Genomic DNA, 16,793 nt, shown 5'->3' on the forward strand with positions numbered 1-16,793 from the left:
TATTTTCCTGATGAAAATTTCTGCCACCACGAAGTTTTTACAAAAATCGAACCATTTCGTATTGTTTCGAAAAAAATTGTAAATATGCATAGTTATTCGCAAAGAATTCTTATCAATTCTTTGAAAATTGTTTAGTGGCTTGCAGATTTTTTACTGAAAAAATACAAATATCCACGAACAGCTATGCATGTTTGCAATTTCGGAGGGAAACACATTTTTTTTAATGAGCTGTGCGAAATATCACAATTTCCATAAAAATTCACCAGGGTAATATCGTGAAAGCCCTGCAAGTCCAGAAGCTTGAACAGGTAATTTTCTAAGTACCTTGGCACGCTGATGTTACGCGAGTTGTTTTATAGTAAAAGTAGATTAATCGCAAACTGAGGAAAAACAAACTGCGGTGAAATATACGATGGATCAATGAAATCGGTTGCTGATCTGTAATTATCGAATATCGATTTATTCGTAAAAAAACACAAGCCACCTTCGAATTGAATTCTTTATTCAGACCTCCTAGATAATTATTTTTTTTTAACGAAATATTGACCGCAAGTGTTTTATTGAAACAAGTTTTTTCAATCTGTTCAAATATTTGACCCAACAGTTTTCGTCTCTGTTTATACAGTTCTTACACGTAATTGTTTGCGAATCAAATCGTGATACAGTTCAATTTTAATTCAACATTCATCTAGGATTATTCGATCATTTAATTAGATTGATTAGTCAGCAAGTGCACACTGTAGAAGTTTCAAATCGCTCGTTGATCTGATAATCGCTATGTCTGTACAAATATTGACAGAACCTTATACTTCAATGCTTGATGTTTTAAATTGTGTTGCGAATAATTTGGAGTCTCGGTTTTCAAAAAAAGCCCGCCCCAAATTCTGCCCGAATTCTTGAAATCAAACGATATTCTGATCCTGTATCAGTGTTCATTGATAAAAGTAGTTTTTTACAAATTCGGTCGCCGATTGTGTCCGAACGACAATTTGTCGCGATTTTTAGCAACGATAGAGACGGAATAATCATTCCAACAAGTGCGAGGAGCGCAGAGCAAACAACAAAGTGAACAAGCGACGGGAAACTAACTCACAATATCGAATTCGCCTAGCATCGCAGTTTCTGTCTTAATTCTGCGTTGTGTTTCCGCGGTGCGCGAGACCGAGGAAAAATTTTTGCACGCTTGGCAAGCCAACGGGAACATCTGGTGCACCGGACAGTTTCCGGCGTCACGCATTTGACCACGTTGAAATGTGCGTCTAGAGCTCCCGTTACGCCGAGTCGTACGATACCTACAAGGGGCGAAAAAATTCATGCGATCAAAGCTTAAGAAGAATATTTTTGCCCGGTTATAATTACCGTGGTACGTATACCGGGACAATCTCTTGAAACTTGAAAATCAACCGCGCATGCGCCAAATGATTAAATCTCATTGGTCGGCGAAATAATCCCGCAGCGATATTCTTGCCTGCGACGCAGGCGTGCCAACCTACGCAAAATGTGTACGTTTGAATTTTCAAAGAGCATAAACATTATATTCCGATCGTTCTTCGAAGAATCAACTTTCCGACCCGATAACAAATGCTTCCCAAACCTTTCCGAGTCGCTGCTTAAATTATTTGAGATTCTAACCTCGAAAATTCGTATCGACTACATCGCCGGCAGAAACAGTTTGACAGCTGAAACTCGGGTTGGCCAGCCTGCGCGAACAACCGATAAAACTCGCGCATGCGCAATAGATTTTCAAGTTTCAAGAGAATGTCCCGGTATACATATATGTACGGAGTGAGCTCTTCGTGAAACTAGAATTTAAATAAATATACGCTTGACAATAAAATATGAACGTTGATATTAATTTGCAGAAGTATTCTATACAAAGAAAAAAAAATAAAGAATCACATCCAAGCTACGAAAACAAAAAAAATTCAGCGTGCCAAAATTATGAAAGGCAATAATGGAAATCGAATAATTAAATTCAGCAAAGACGAGACGAAATTCTTTATGGGATACTAATGATAATGTTTTTATACATCTACACATATTGTATAAATTTATACACAAAACGATGAGTTCGCAAAACATTAGGTAGGGTAAAATAATTTGAAGGATTTGACAAAATTGCTGTATTTTGTCTTCCTTCGTATTATTATTAAAACTGATGGATAAAAAACAAAAATAAAAATTATACATGAAATTATTCAATCTTTAATATTCATTATTGTAATAGAAGACGAGCATTCTGTTACATTACATCCTTATTTCAGTCAACCTATGTCAAATAAATGAAAACGGCTTCTCTTTGTTTCATAAAATACTTTTTCTCGCGTTGAAATTTTTTTGAAATTATCTCGGTTTTAAAAAGTTTTTTCCGACTAAAAATTAAAAAGGCTTCACTGATTATTTTAATCACCCAATGCTTTTTTCTTGTTTTTACACGTACCATTTTTGTTTTCCGTTACAATTATTTCGTCAGACGCTATTCCCGAATAATTTCGTTCGTGAGATCAAATTAAATTCTTGGAAAAAAGCGAGAAATTGCAAACAATTTCGGCAACGTTTCCGCGGACTTAACACTCTCGTCTTAAAAAAAAATATGTATATATGTACTATATATTGTTACAAAGGGTGAAATCACCCGTTTTACCCCCTTTTAATGATCTAGTAGTCATCATAGATACAAGAAGTTTATAAACCTCTTATGTCTTTGAAAACAATAGTTGCTGCATCAACCAACATTATTGTAAAAACAGTCTTGTTTCAGACTTTCAACTAGAAACACGTTCTCTGCTATTAAAACTTTTCCATAACATTTTATTTGCGTCTTTAATTGACTCTTTAAATAAGCTCGCGAATCCATATTTATTTTGCAACACATATATATGTATATATATATATATAGTGGCAACAGTTTAATCCTGCTGGACTGGAGGCTGAGACCTGCGATAAGCCGAGGACGTGTGTTTCGCGCCCTAGCAATATCTTTGAAAGTTTGCGGTTTCAGGAACCCTTCCTCGTCGTGGGCCGGACCACAAACTTGGAGAGCGAGAGAGAAATAGAGTGAGAGTGAGACAACGAGAGAGAGAGAGAGAGAGGAGAGGGAGAGTGACTCGCCAGCAACAGCTGGTCTTCCAAAGTGACGGTAACCCTGTGAGCCAAATGCCTCATTGCTTAATAAATTTTCGATCCGAGTTTATCTTACGCTATCCAATTTTACTCAGCTGCTTGTACCGCGTGTCACGCGAGAAGTTACAACAAATACTGGGATACTGGGTTAAGAAGAAAAAAAGAAGAGATAGAAAAACAAAAAAAAAAAAATAAAAAAAATAAAAAACGAAGTGTTTACGCAAATAGACAACTGAGGTTGAAAATACGCCGTGACTTTTCTTAACGTAGAAATAAACTTTTCGCCTATCAAACTTCGAATAGATATACGTCCTCGAGTATTCGGGTGCACTTTTCAAGAATTCATGTCGTTCCGTGGTTTAGGTATTCATTTCTATGATTCAATTCCGCTGACAATGAAATTAATCTATTCGCTTTTTTGAAGACTTTAGTGTACAATCTTGATTTTCGTTATTTACGATTTACTCGAGATGTACGCTGCGTATTAAATAATTGTCAAGTGTATTGCGTGAGGGTGAAATCTTCCGTCAGAATTATTTGGTAGTATTATTCTCACAGTGCGTGAAAAATGCAAATTTTTAAGGGAAAAAAACTCAACTTATTAACCATGTCCAAGACATCCCAAAATCTTCGAAAAAGGGTTTCTATACTGAAATCAATGCATTTTGAGTCAGTATTTTAATTTCAAACTGAGCGAGTTCATTACTTGTGTAGAAAAAATTTTTCATCTGAATTAACTATTCGGAAAAAAAATTTGGATATGCAGTTTCGTAAAAAACGCCGTAGTAATTTCCAAGATTTTGACCACGCATAGTCCCTCCTCAGAGAATTTATTTTTGAACAAAACAAAGGAAAATAAAAACTCGCATATTTATAAAGTTCGCAGTTATGCATAAACGAACCAGTAGATCAAAGGATGAGCCAGAAATTACCTAACCTAATTTACAAAATGTAAGGTCTGCTGGAAATGCGGTGTTAAATGTAACACCGAAAATATTCTACAGAAGTCCACACCGTTTTGGAATTGATTTTAAGACCACTCAATGTGTCAAGAATCGAAGGATTTACTACGATGATGTTTAATTTTGCACTGATTGTTTTGAAGTTTTATCGACACCGTGAATTTTCTGACAATGTAATCCTTTTTTTTTTTCTAAATAAAAATCCAATTTCTTTGCTGCAGCTGAGGTTGAATATCTTGTGATAACCGCGTGATTCGGTAAATGATAGGATAATTGAACCACTCAAATGAAAATTACGAAAATAACTCCGCGGCATGTTAATTTTCCAGGGATGCGGGAGGTTTTCTCAGGCAACACGCATTTTCGCGGAATAAAGTAAAATATCGAAAAGCTTCGAGTCTGGTCGTAGTAACAGTGAGAAAGATAGAGAAAGAGAGAGAGAGAGAGAGAGAGAGAGAGAGAGAGAGAGAGAGAGAGAGAGAGAGAGAGAGAGAGAGAGAGAGAGAGAGAGAGAGAGAGATGAGATCAAAGAAAAAACCGTGCTCGGTGACGGAAGGGTTGGAGAAAAGTCGCGACTTGGTCATAATTCATGCATCATAACGAAGGTGTATTTAAGTATACGGAGCCCTGTGAGCGCTACTCCATGGGGTGGCTTCAATTCCGGCGCAGTTGGATGCAGCGGTTGCAGAAACCGGGGGTTCCGCTTTGACTTTGAGGTGCAATTAAAAGTGAATTTTACGGCTGGCGCGCATCGCGCGAATTAAACGGCAGACCGAACGCCGCACAGGCTTTTGCTTTGGAAACGCAAAGGCGAAAGCTCATGCCTAGCAGAGGCTTGCGTTGGCCTCCATCGATTCTCCAACTTCTAAGTATAATTAACGTACGCGGTGCGATGATGAAACACCGGGCGAATGAATCAACGAAGGGAAAAACGCGCGCTCAGAAGCGGCAAAAAGTGAGAAAAAAATAAATAAATAAATTTAAAAAAAAATAAAGAAACAAACGCGAAAAGCTCGTGGTAAAATAGCTCCGAAAGCTTCCCGGCTCTCCTTCGACTACGTGGCTATTTTAGCTCCCTTGGATCGGCGCGGTTCTCGTCCAGGTTGCGCAGGACGGATGAAACGGTTGGCGAACTTATGCGCGCGCATACCTCGTGTTGTCCGAGGGCGCGATATTCGTTACCCACAGCTTTAGTGGCTTTAGTGCACCGCGCGCTAGCCACCAGGTTGAAACGGACGTTCCGCAGAGCGCTTTCTCGGTCTTGGATTCGTCGGGAGTTTGGAAGAGCGGACGAAGTTTAGGTTGGCGAAATATTTGTCCATCACCTGCCGCTGATAAAAAGTGCGAAAAATAAGAATAGAAAATTTTTATCGCGAGTTTGTGTGATTGTCAAAGTGCAGATATCGTCCGGTTGTTTTGAGTGATACGATTGATCGTCGAAGACATGTGGAAACTCGATTGGAGGATCGTCCTTTGCGTTATCCTCGTCGCCTCGCAAGTCAAAGGTCTGTCTTTCATTCGGAATTTTTGAATATTACGTCGTTCGAGAAAAGTGGTCAAGAAAACGAAGCGGAACTTGGTGGAGAGATTTTTTGTTTTCTTTCATTTTTCGCGATGATTTCACGATATTTCGAGCTTGCGCGATGGCTGGAAATTTTGTAAAGCTACTTTTCTGCGGATCAAATTGTCTCGTCTTGATTTCTCGAACTAGAACAGACCGCAAGAACGACTTGATGATTCACGAAAGCTTCATATTCTTTGGGCATTCATTACTGCGAGGAAAAACCGCGAGGTTCGAGCTTTTTATTCCGGTTAGAAAAATGAATTAACAAAATTAAAGTCGTTCAGGGCTGTCATAGAAAAACCCTCAGCGTTATCTTTGAGTCGGGTTTTTTTTCCGACAAGGGAATTGAGACGATTTTTGAGGGTGGGGGGAAACAGGCGTGCGTTGTCCGAATATAGAATCGGATATTTCGATGTGCATCCATTTGCTTTAGTTTGGATGCCATTAGCTCCCCACTCGACGATGTAACAACGTCCTCGTCTATATTTAACTTGTATTAAAAACATCGGCTCTGGTCTCTGGAACTCGGCTCGACTCGCGACGCCTGCGGCTCAAGGGCTAATAACGAGAGCTTTCAGTGGACTAGAGCTTTCAGCGAAGCTTATGCCAGAGGCCGATGCGAGGATGAATTGAACCTCAAAAAGTAAAATTAAGCAGCCCCGTAGCTAGTGAGCAAGAAAAATTGTTAGTTTTTTTTTCCAAACAGGCTTAAAAGTTTCATTTAGGTACAAAAATACGCCTGATAAACTTTGAGCTCTTAATATTAACATTAAGAGGTCGCGCATGGCAATTTTTCATTTTCCGTAAGAATAAAATTGGTAAAAATGAATTTTACTCCTTCTGATTTTTATAACTACCTAACGATGCTTCGTACAAAAAATTCATAAACATCTTTATTGTAGAAAATTGATCGCTCTTTAAACGAAAGTTCTAAACATTTTCTTATAAATTCATTCATTTACAAGATATTCAATTAAATAAATTCAACTTTTACCTTGAATAATTTTCGAACAAGTGAATTTACCAGAAAGTAATAAGAAACCTTTTATAAAGAACGTTCAATTCTCTACAAAAATGTGCTTCCAACTTTTCTGTACGTCGCATCTTTAGCCAGTTATAAAAATCAGAACGAGGAGAATCCGTTTTTATCCATGTCATTCTTACCGAAAATAGAAAAGTGCGGCAAGCAGCCTCCTAATTATAATATTAAAAGCTCAAATTTAAACGGGCCTATTTTTATACTCAATTATGGAACTTTTGAACCTGTTGAGATGACTGAAAAAATTTTTTTTCTCGGTATTTTCCCACACTCTAATATACATATATTATTTTTGTGGAAGAAAAGACTGTCCGACACCCGGATTAAACTCTAAAAGAATAGTTCGCTGTGACTCGAGCTTCGGAAATGATCGCTTTGATGGCTCCGGTTTATCGGATCGGACGATGATGCTTTGAAACTAGGAATATGGGCGCGTAAGCCGGATCACACTAGTTTCAGTGCTAAACCAGATAAACCGCTTCTTCCAATTTCATTGCTCGTTTCCTCGCTGTTTCGAAAGTCTGAATCGCTTTTAATTCCGCAACATGCGTAAACATTTGACGGTGATAAACTCGTTTCCGACCCTGTCGCGTAATTAAGCGAGAACAGTAACTTACACAATATCATGTGTTTAAGTAACAACTGGTTGAATGAAAACAAATTAATCAACTTGTAGCAATTGCGGGTGAAATTAGGTATCTGCATTTTGAACAAAAGAAAAAATTTATATTCAACTAACGCAGAAAAGCACAGAATAGTTGTGTCGTATTTCTCTTTCTCTTTAAAACAAGACAGTTACCGGCGTTACTAACAATTTAATTTCACTGATTTTTTAATACATAGATATAGATAAACCTTAGCATGGATGACGTAAGAAATTTAACACCAAGTTTGTGAAAACGAGTTTATCTGCTGTACACGTCATCAAAATTAAGGAGGAAAATTAAAAAAGCCTGTAATTTGCGTGTTTTTTTTTTCTTTCTCATTTTAAAAGTGAACATTTATTTAGAAAACATCGACCTTGGTATACAAACACTTTCTGAAGAAATTGTTTTTTTTTTTTCAAACAAAGACACGTACAGTCTTTTTAATTTTTTTTACTAATAATTACGCATTTAAAATCATCTGTGAACAGCGCAGGACAGCTAATTAGGGGTGAAAATTCGGTGAGGGGATGAATTTGACCGTATAATGTTAAGTAAAACGGTAGAAAAGCAGGAAAAGCCCGATGCTCGTTCACATCTGATTGGATCGTCAACCATCCTAACGAAATTTGCAGCCGGAACGCCTTTCTGAAATCGCAGACTTCGATTCCGCGGAAAGACGGTAAAACCTGAGAAACTGCGGACGAATTCGCCTCGAGTAATTGACCTTTCACGGATATTTAGCCGGACTTTTAACGCTCCGAGCTTATACGGTTGCTCGTAAAGAGCTTCCTGCCTCCGGTTTACGATCCTTCGACCCAGACCCGCGGAATCCGCACGTCTCACCCAGATGCAAGCCATGTCAGGATACCCATCGTCGATCGTTAGAGGCAGTAAAACATGCCGATCTGATGCGGACGCGTGGTGATCGAGATGCAGAGTGATACCGAAACAGAAGGGTCGAAATAATTCGAGGTGAAAAGTGCCGGAGCTTTTTGCAAAGAAGCACAGAATCGATGTGACAATGATGCGTAACTCTGAAATCCGCTTCTTTTCACGATTCGAATATTAATTCATTGCAGGTTTTGTTTTTATTTCATAAGAGATCAAAGTAATCATTTACTAACTAAAATTACTGGGCACTATATTTTAGAACAGTGTTTGTGTCGAGGGAACCAGTATGTGGTGAAAACTGATTATATCTGATGATTCCCATAAAAAATTTTAACTTGAAAAACAGATTTTAGATGATAAAGTCATGGAAATTGCTTTGGTTATCACGTAGAACCATTTTTCTCCAAAAAGAAAAAAAAAAAAAATTTGCTGTGATAAGATTAAAGACACATCGTTAGTCCGATTATACTCGACAAGGAATTGTTATCTTCGGAAAAGCTGCCATAAAAAATACAGTGTAATCGTCCGGTCATCATAATGATGAAAATTTAAACAAATGAACCATTATTCGGTACACTACTCATTGGTAAATGAAATTCAAGCAAATGACTGTATACTCAAATGAAATCGACGCTTCTGTCAAAGAGAACAAATGGAATTGGACTAGCGGTGTAGCTTTAACCTTACGACAATCGATCGATCGTCCGAAATGTGGTTTCAGTTGTTTAGACGGCATCACGAAGCTTCCAAAGGTCCCAAAATTTACCATTATCATCCTATCGTACTTCGGTAATTCGATCCAACTTGTTGGCTGCAGACTCGAAGCTTCGCTGAGGAGCAAAACTCGCGTCTATCCTAATCAGAGTTGGAATTGTGAAGTGGTCTGTATACGTGGGCATGAGCCTGGAAAGGAAAGCTGGCTTGCGCCGCGGCCGCGGAAGAGATTGTTCGCGGTTCTTCAGGCGAGAGGTTATATAAATCAGCGAGATAGATGCGATCCGATAAAACGTGAACGATTGATTCATTGGGGCACATCGGTGAATTTCCGCAGCCGTACGATGGAGTTCGGAGCCTCAAGACGATCCGAAGCCACGCGCCCAGCCGCTCACCCTCGCTAAATAACGGCCCGTTTAATGCGCGGGATCGACCGAAGCTCTTCCACCAGCTTTCGTTCACCCCAAGAGCGAAGTGCCCCCCCAAACTCGACGGAAAAACACTGTCCGTAGTCCGAGGACTCGAAGGACCCTTTCGCTACGGTAAACCGAATTTCACTCGAAACCGGCGACCCGCTACGAAGGTCGACCCAAATTTTCGGGAGTTGTCTTCTTGCCCGTTTCACTGGGCGGTTGGAAGCCTCTGTCATCCTCGCCAACGGTGGATGATCCTTCAATTTTAAGGTCTAATTTTTCCTCTCTGACATCTCGCCGAAAGAATCGTCCATCAATACTGGTTTCGATGAAAACTCTCACTCTGTAATCCTGACCTTCGAAACACTGACCGACTTCCTCGGGATGCAGGAGTGGAAACTTGAAGTGACTTTTATCCTGGCTTCACTGCAAGCTCCCAATCAGCCGATGGATAACTTGTCAAGGACTTTCGTAACTATTTATCTGAGAAAAAATGGTCTTCTCATAATTTTTAGTATCTTCTTACAGAGGTTGATTCGTTCGCTATCGGAGGTTCTGTACGATCGTTACATTCTTTCGGAACTGGTTTGTTAAACTTGATTTTTGAATCACCTAAGATGTTATCAATCGCTGATAGACAACGGAGATTCTCGTTCCAAGAAGTGGAAATTAAACTCGAGTTTTAGAAGACCGACCTCAAGAGTAAAGACCGATGGCTTTCCTTCCGGCAGAGACGATAAACGGTGAAGTTTCCCAATTTGCGGGTTGATCTTATTTTATAAATTCGGAATATTCCCTCTCGCAAAAGCGGTTAACGACTTTCGCAGCACGCGCTGAATGGCTGGGGGTTAATTATTTCAAACTAAACGGCCAGCCGGGTGGGATGGTCTAATCGATGTGATTCCGGTCCGCAGCGGGCGATGATAGGATATGATTTTCAATTTACGGTCCGGGTCGGAATGCCGTTCAAAAGTCGTTCCGCCCCGCCTCGGAAGCTTGGAAACTATCGATCAGGGCATCAAGGAGTCGATTGAGTACTCCAGGCTGTTAACGAGCCTTTCGTCCCGTCCCGTTCCGTTCCGTTCCATTCCGTTCCGATCCCGGGGGTACGTGGCTTCCCTGGGAGATGGAAAATTGAAAATTTTCGATAATGAGAAACGAGAGCCGAAAGACGAAGAAGCGGATCGCGAGATTGCCGGCGAACATCGAGCGAAAAAGCTCCGGGAGGAGGTCACCCATCATCATTCCACGACGTCAAGTGACGCTGCCTGCTGCTTGAGTGGGCCTCGTCCTTCTCTTGCACTCCCAATTGTGGATAATTGAATCTGACAGGGCCTCGATTGATCGCGCGATCATCTCGAGAATCAGCCAAGCCGGACCCCAAAGGCGGGAGGCGTTCGATCAGGCCGGAAAGTCCGCGAGTGGAACGATCCAAGCGTCAATTACACGGATCTAAAAAAAAAACAAATGTTTTAGGTCAGCTTCGTGGGATGTTTTTTTTTTTTTTGTGACTACTGTGTTTTCGAATGTCCTGAATCCAAAAATCACTTCCGTTTCCCTTCATCACGTACAGCATTTTTGTAAAACACAAAGTGAAATGTACTTAAAATTCCGTGTTCATTCTTCTCGCCTATGAAACCTTTTCTTATTCTCTTTTGATACTTCTTCGAACACTCTTCTGCTTTCCATCTTCTGTTTCCCTGTTTGTATTTATTCTCGAACATCACTCTGATACGTATTGAATGAGAGTATGAAATCACTTTTGCGTAGGATTTTTAAAATCAAGAACATGATACCAGATTTCGAATGAAACGGGTGTTTCACTCTGAATAAAACTCCAAACACGAGTTGGAAGATAAAACCCGACTTGATGGAATTTTTTGATTAGATACTCGTCCCAGTTTCATTGAGTAAAAATCTGTAAGAAACGGTATAAAAAATCTGTGCAATTTTTTTAACGCCAGCCCTAGTTGAACCGAAATTTCGAACTGCGTTCCGGATTCCCTTGGCGTCAAAACGTGACACGCGACGTCATTCCGCAAGACAGGATGAAACATACGTTCAGAGAATACTTTTTATACCGTAACACCGGGTCTCTGTTGGCCCGACAACTGGACTCGGCCCTGTTATGAATTCACGCGTGAATTCACGCCCACTGTGAAACGGGAGTCTGAATTACGTGTCAAGTGACACGAAATTTTCGTCCGATCTACAGAGTGCGTTTAATAATTATTACGACACAGAATGTTTTTAAACCACCGCGTCGAACGAGCAATGAATGTCGCGGAGCGAAAAACCGAATTCGCGTCACCGGAAACGGGACGAAATTAATTTTTATGGTTAGACTGTTTAACTTCGATTCTATGCATCGTTATTTCGTTTAAATTTCAATTAATTGCTCCGCGTGTTTACCGCCGGGGTATAATAAATATATGTACAGCTGTTCGGTGTTCGTGAAAAGTGATTAAACAATCCGACAGTTTATACATACGCGAAAAGCAAACACGGTACTATATGCAGAACGGTGTGTACGCTTATTGATTTTATAATTGAACGAATATCGCCGTTTCATTTACATCCTCGTATCAAACTCGCGATGCCATTCGTAAATCGAATTCAATCGCTATCGGCGTTTAAAGCCCCCCCCCCCCCCCCCCTCTATCATCAAACCCTAAGGCTTGTGTCCGCAAAACTCGCATGTTGATCGAACATCAACAGCTGAGTCCTTGGATTTTATTGTGTCCCCATAACTCGCGGTGAATAATATTTTTTCAATACAATATCAATACCGCGCATCTCTTTTTCGAATATCGATACATGGATGATTCTCAATTTTCTTTTACTCCCGTGCTGACAAAACATTGTTTCAATGTTCGACAAAAGGGAGATGAACAAAACCAAAAAAACAAAATTGCGAATAAACAAATTTGTTCATGCGTTTTGAATTCGAGGCAACGGAAGCGAAAAGGACGATGAAAATAATAACGTATTTCAATAAAAAATATCCGGTATAATAACCGCTTGAATAAACCTACGCTGAGTTCAATGCGGGTCATAGAATAGTTCGTCGGATATTTTTGCGGACTGGGATTCGTGGGTGAAACGTTTCCCTTGCTGCACCGCGTGAAAATCCCGTGCTGAATATTACGCGAAGTGAGTTAAACCGACGTAATCGCGAAGCTCGTTGAATTGTAAATCGAGAAAAATCCGAAAGGTGGAAATCGGAATATTTACCCCTAATAATCACCACCGTGTTCACCGATCATTATTACCGCCCCCATCAACGGCGACGGTTCGCGATCAGCCGCAGACGTGGAAAAACCGACGGACGACGGTTTTGTGCTATTATAAAGATTATTCCTCCCACATTGGAAGCTCGCCAAAATTCACTTCGGATATTATGTGGGTTACACTCGCTTTCGGCCTCTAAGATATTCGCGATGCCTTCCCTCGCCCGGTGTTCTCAATTTTTTATTCTAGATCCGGATCTCCTTGTTTCTTCCCCCCTCTTCCCCCCTCTCCCCCTCCCCCCTCCCCCGCTACCCTTTTCCTTATAGTTGTTTGATGTTTGACCCGACGTAACGCTCGAATAAATTCACCCGCGGAGAATTCAACTCGCGAATCGTTTCTCGAGCCTTTTGCAACCCTTATCCTGGGACCGTGAATCCTTCCAGGGGTGAGACCCTTAACGTTTCGAGTGGTTGACTCAATTTACCCCTTTTTCTTACGTACCGGGGACGCGGATGAAGGAGTCGAAGCGGGAAGGCATGGATTTTTGGAAACGGGGAAATTTTTTATTTTTTGTTTATTTATTTATTTTTTTTTTCCATCTTCTGTCAGCTTCCGTCACTTTGAAGGATGTAAGAAACGTTGTGGTTTAAGTCGAAAATCACTTTTTAAACAATTTCAAAGAATTTTTTCATTTTTCTAACATCTGGAGTTCGAAAAACAGCTTTTTAGAAAAAAACTGTTTGACAATAGAATTTGAAACTTGAATGAAATATTTCCATTCCCCGTTCTATTTGAATTTCCGGTTCTACCGGAAACTAATCGATTCTCATTGTTATATACCGACAAACGTATACTTTTTTCTCCTTATTAATTTTCTAAATAAACGAATATGTTTTTTCGAGATTTTATACTTCTGAAAAAAAAAAAATATTAAGAATTTCGTGTTTTTCAGAATGTAATTTTTTTCTTCTTCTTTGAAAAAATTTTAAATCGCCCGCCAGATTCTAAGTGTAAAATTTTTTACTCCCGCGTAAATTTTGTCGGATAGACCGACGTGTTCCTTTTCACGGTGATGAAAATTATGGCAACAAAAAAAAAACATTTTTTCGGCTTATTTTTATTCGCCGTTACATAAAAGTATTTCAATATTCCTTGAATTGATGATCGTGAAATTGACGTGAAATTGGGAAGCCTGAGGATTCGACGAATCGATCGAACTTTGGGTAACTCAAGATTACGGATCTGATTCCTCAGCCACGGAATATTTCTGATCGATAAAATTGAGGAAAAAAGCTCGTCTCAAACATAACTGTTGAAAATGTACGAGTTCGTGATAATTTCATCTCAAAATAATTCGAGAATCGACTTTGCTCAATCCGCGTCAAAGCTCTGTCGAGCTTTTTTATGTTCCGTTATCCGGTCGACCGCCGTCGAACGGTTATGATGCAAATGAGAAATATCGAATGTATCGAATACGTTGAGATTCTCGTTGTTACATGCGAACGTGACATCAGCCTCGGGCCGTAGTTCGAGAAGCGCCTTCCTGTATCCGTCAAGCTCTCTTTCTCTCTTTTAAAACCGTGTCAGTTTTCTACAGAATCAAAGTGCCCGCAGCGTATCAGCCTCAGCTAAAAATAATACCAACTCCGTAAACACTGTTGGTTTCATCGGGAGTTACATTTATACAATTACATGTAGGTGTAAGCATTTACGTCGGAATAAACATTGTATCGGCATTTTTGCGGCGTATTTTTTCATTCGCTGGTATAAAGAGGAAAGATTGAAAAAAAAGAAGAAAAAATAACGTATATACACCGGTTAAAACAACGCGGCAAATTGCGTTACACTTGAAATTTCTATTTGGATTGATCATCGCGAAACAATGCGCGAGAGCTGCCGCAATTTTTTTCCTCTATTTCGGCATTTCATTTTATTTTCGCTACATTCGCTGCTGTTGAAAAAAAAAAAAAAAAAAAGAAAAGAAAAAGGTTCAATTAAAATTAACCATTGTTTAACGAAAAACCGAGTGATGATATATATTTTTTTTTTCATTCCACTCGCTTTATCCCCTTCCCCTTTTTACGGAGGTCGTTTCAATTTGCAACCGTATCAGCAGCCTGCAATTCAATCAAATATCACAAAAGGATGTCGTGAAAATTTTTCGCATGATATTCTAGTGTCCGGAATTCGAGGTTGAAAAAGGAGAGAGAGAGAGAGAGGGAAAAAAACAAACAAACAAGCAAACAAGCAAACCGAAAAACGGTGAACAAATTAACGTGTAAAGTTGGAAATAAAAAATCAAAGAGAAAAAATATTCGACGAGTGTCTCAACAAAAAATTTCAACGAGAAATAAAATTTCACACTTTTGCAGGATAACTTTAATTTTGTCACGTGATCTGCAGGACACCGGTCGGCTACAAAGAGAGATATAAAGATTGAAATATATTCTCATGCATCCGGCTTTACGGATGAAACGGAAATGAAAGAGTTCTCGAAGCATTTCCTGACACACCCTTGCAAAAAGTCAAAGTCACTGAGTTATTATTCCGAAGAATGAGAAAAGTCTCTTATCACTTCGAGAAGCTTCCATATTGTTTTCCAATCCGTGCAGCCGAGGATTGAAGGAGTTGTTATATCCCTTTGATTTACTCGAACCCGGAAGGCAAGTATCAGGTTGCCCTTCGAGCCAAGGATCGAGACTCTGCGAGATCCAACAGCCCGATTATTAATTTTAAGGGTCTGTCTTGTCGTCCGTTCCGCGATCCCGACACACGGAAGTGGGTGAAAAAATTTCAGCAAGGAATAATCAGCGCGACAGAAATAAACAGCTCATCGCTTTCACCGCTTAAGGGTCAAGGTTTTAATCATGAAACCCGAAGCTGTGTTCCAGATTTTCGCCTCCTCCTCGTTATCGGGAAAAATTAATAACACAAATTACTGAAAACTTGGTCACTTCAAAAGCGCGATGAAAAAAAAAAACACCCTTGCAGCCTGAATAAAAGCACTGATTGTGAGAGAAATTTTTATTTCCGGTTACCGCTCAGTCATTAACTATTTTCAATTTTTATCACACTTGAAAAATACAGTTCTAGGTAGAAAATGAAAATTAGTTTTCTAGCTGTTACTGGTGAGTCTATTATACGTTACTATATTTTCTTGTCACTGTTGCGAAAATTTAACGCTTGTGCAAGAATAAATTGACGTTAAGGCCTTGTTTATCTAAAAAGGTTTACGCCTACCTCGTTTTTCGTAATTCCAACAATATTCAAACAGTTTTTTCCACGGTACCTGTTTTACTCAATTTTTCTAGTTACCGTAACAAATGAAATTTTTCTCAGTGAGGAATCGAAATCGTTGTGGTGAAAAAAAATGAAGTACCTATAAAGTGACGGAAAACGTGAGAACGATCTTAGAGGACGATAAGAAGATCAATTCTGATCATGTGAGCTTTGATCAAGGATGAAATACTGACGAAAAAATGTTTCTCATTCCTTATTTCTCATTTCCCTTCTGGTTTTACGGAGCTCTGACGCATCTGTCGTTCTTTGCCGGGTGCATCGTCTCAAATTTCAATTAAAATCGAGGCTGCAGCTGACAAAGCCTCGACGCGTGATACGTGGAAATGCAGCAAGCCCCGATTAACCCTTGGGGTATCAGTGCCACGTTGGGTCCTTTGAAACCGGAACCTGCGATTTCGCGCCTACGAACGGGCTTCAACGTCCGGTGTTCGGTGTTCTTGGGAGTGTGACGTTTTCCCGTAGCATCGTGCCTTTTATTACGGGATCCCCTCGGCACGTTCGCCCCTATCATTAAGCGTATTGTACAAATGTGCGGCCCGCGTATGCTCGCGCAGCTCTCCGATGCCGACCGTAACAAAAGTGTAATTAAGTTTTCAAACTCACCGACTCACCGCAAACGGCCAGCTCGAAGCACGCGGGAAGAATAACGCAGTTCGCTGCCTGTGAAAAATAATAAAAACCATCGATTTTACACGCATAATATGTGCTCGAGTCAAGACCATTGATTCAAGACGCGAGAAGAAAATTTTTATTTTTCATAAGCAGATATTGTATAAACTGCTGGCCAAAAGTTTCGGCACATCGGTCGAAATTTCTTGACGCACTAAAAGTTGGATAACGGTTTGAAAAATAAAGATAATCAAACGTTTCAAACGGCGTTTTGAAGGAGACAAATTTACCTTGATTTTG

General features: G+C 39.8%; 1 protein-coding gene across 2 annotated transcripts in view; it reads left to right on the forward strand.

The window, feature by feature from the left end:
* The first annotated feature begins 5,277 nt into the window (after window positions 1-5,277).
* LOC124222857 (uncharacterized) overlaps window positions 5,278-16,793 on the forward strand; it is a 115,133-nt gene continuing 103,617 nt past the window's right edge. The window contains exon 1 of one of the 2 annotated variants that reach the window (XM_046634297.2): window positions 5,278-5,590. In XM_046634297.2, coding sequence (XP_046490253.1) covers window positions 5,530-5,590 — 61 coding nt within the window. In that variant the 5' untranslated portion in view covers window positions 5,278-5,529. The remainder of the gene's footprint in view (window positions 5,591-16,793) is intronic. The other variant, XM_046634299.2, reaches the window with a different exon arrangement.

Source organism: Neodiprion pinetum, chromosome 7, assembly GCF_021155775.2.
Source record: "Neodiprion pinetum isolate iyNeoPine1 chromosome 7, iyNeoPine1.2, whole genome shotgun sequence".
In the NCBI taxonomy this organism is placed as follows: domain Eukaryota; kingdom Metazoa; phylum Arthropoda; class Insecta; order Hymenoptera; family Diprionidae; genus Neodiprion; species Neodiprion pinetum.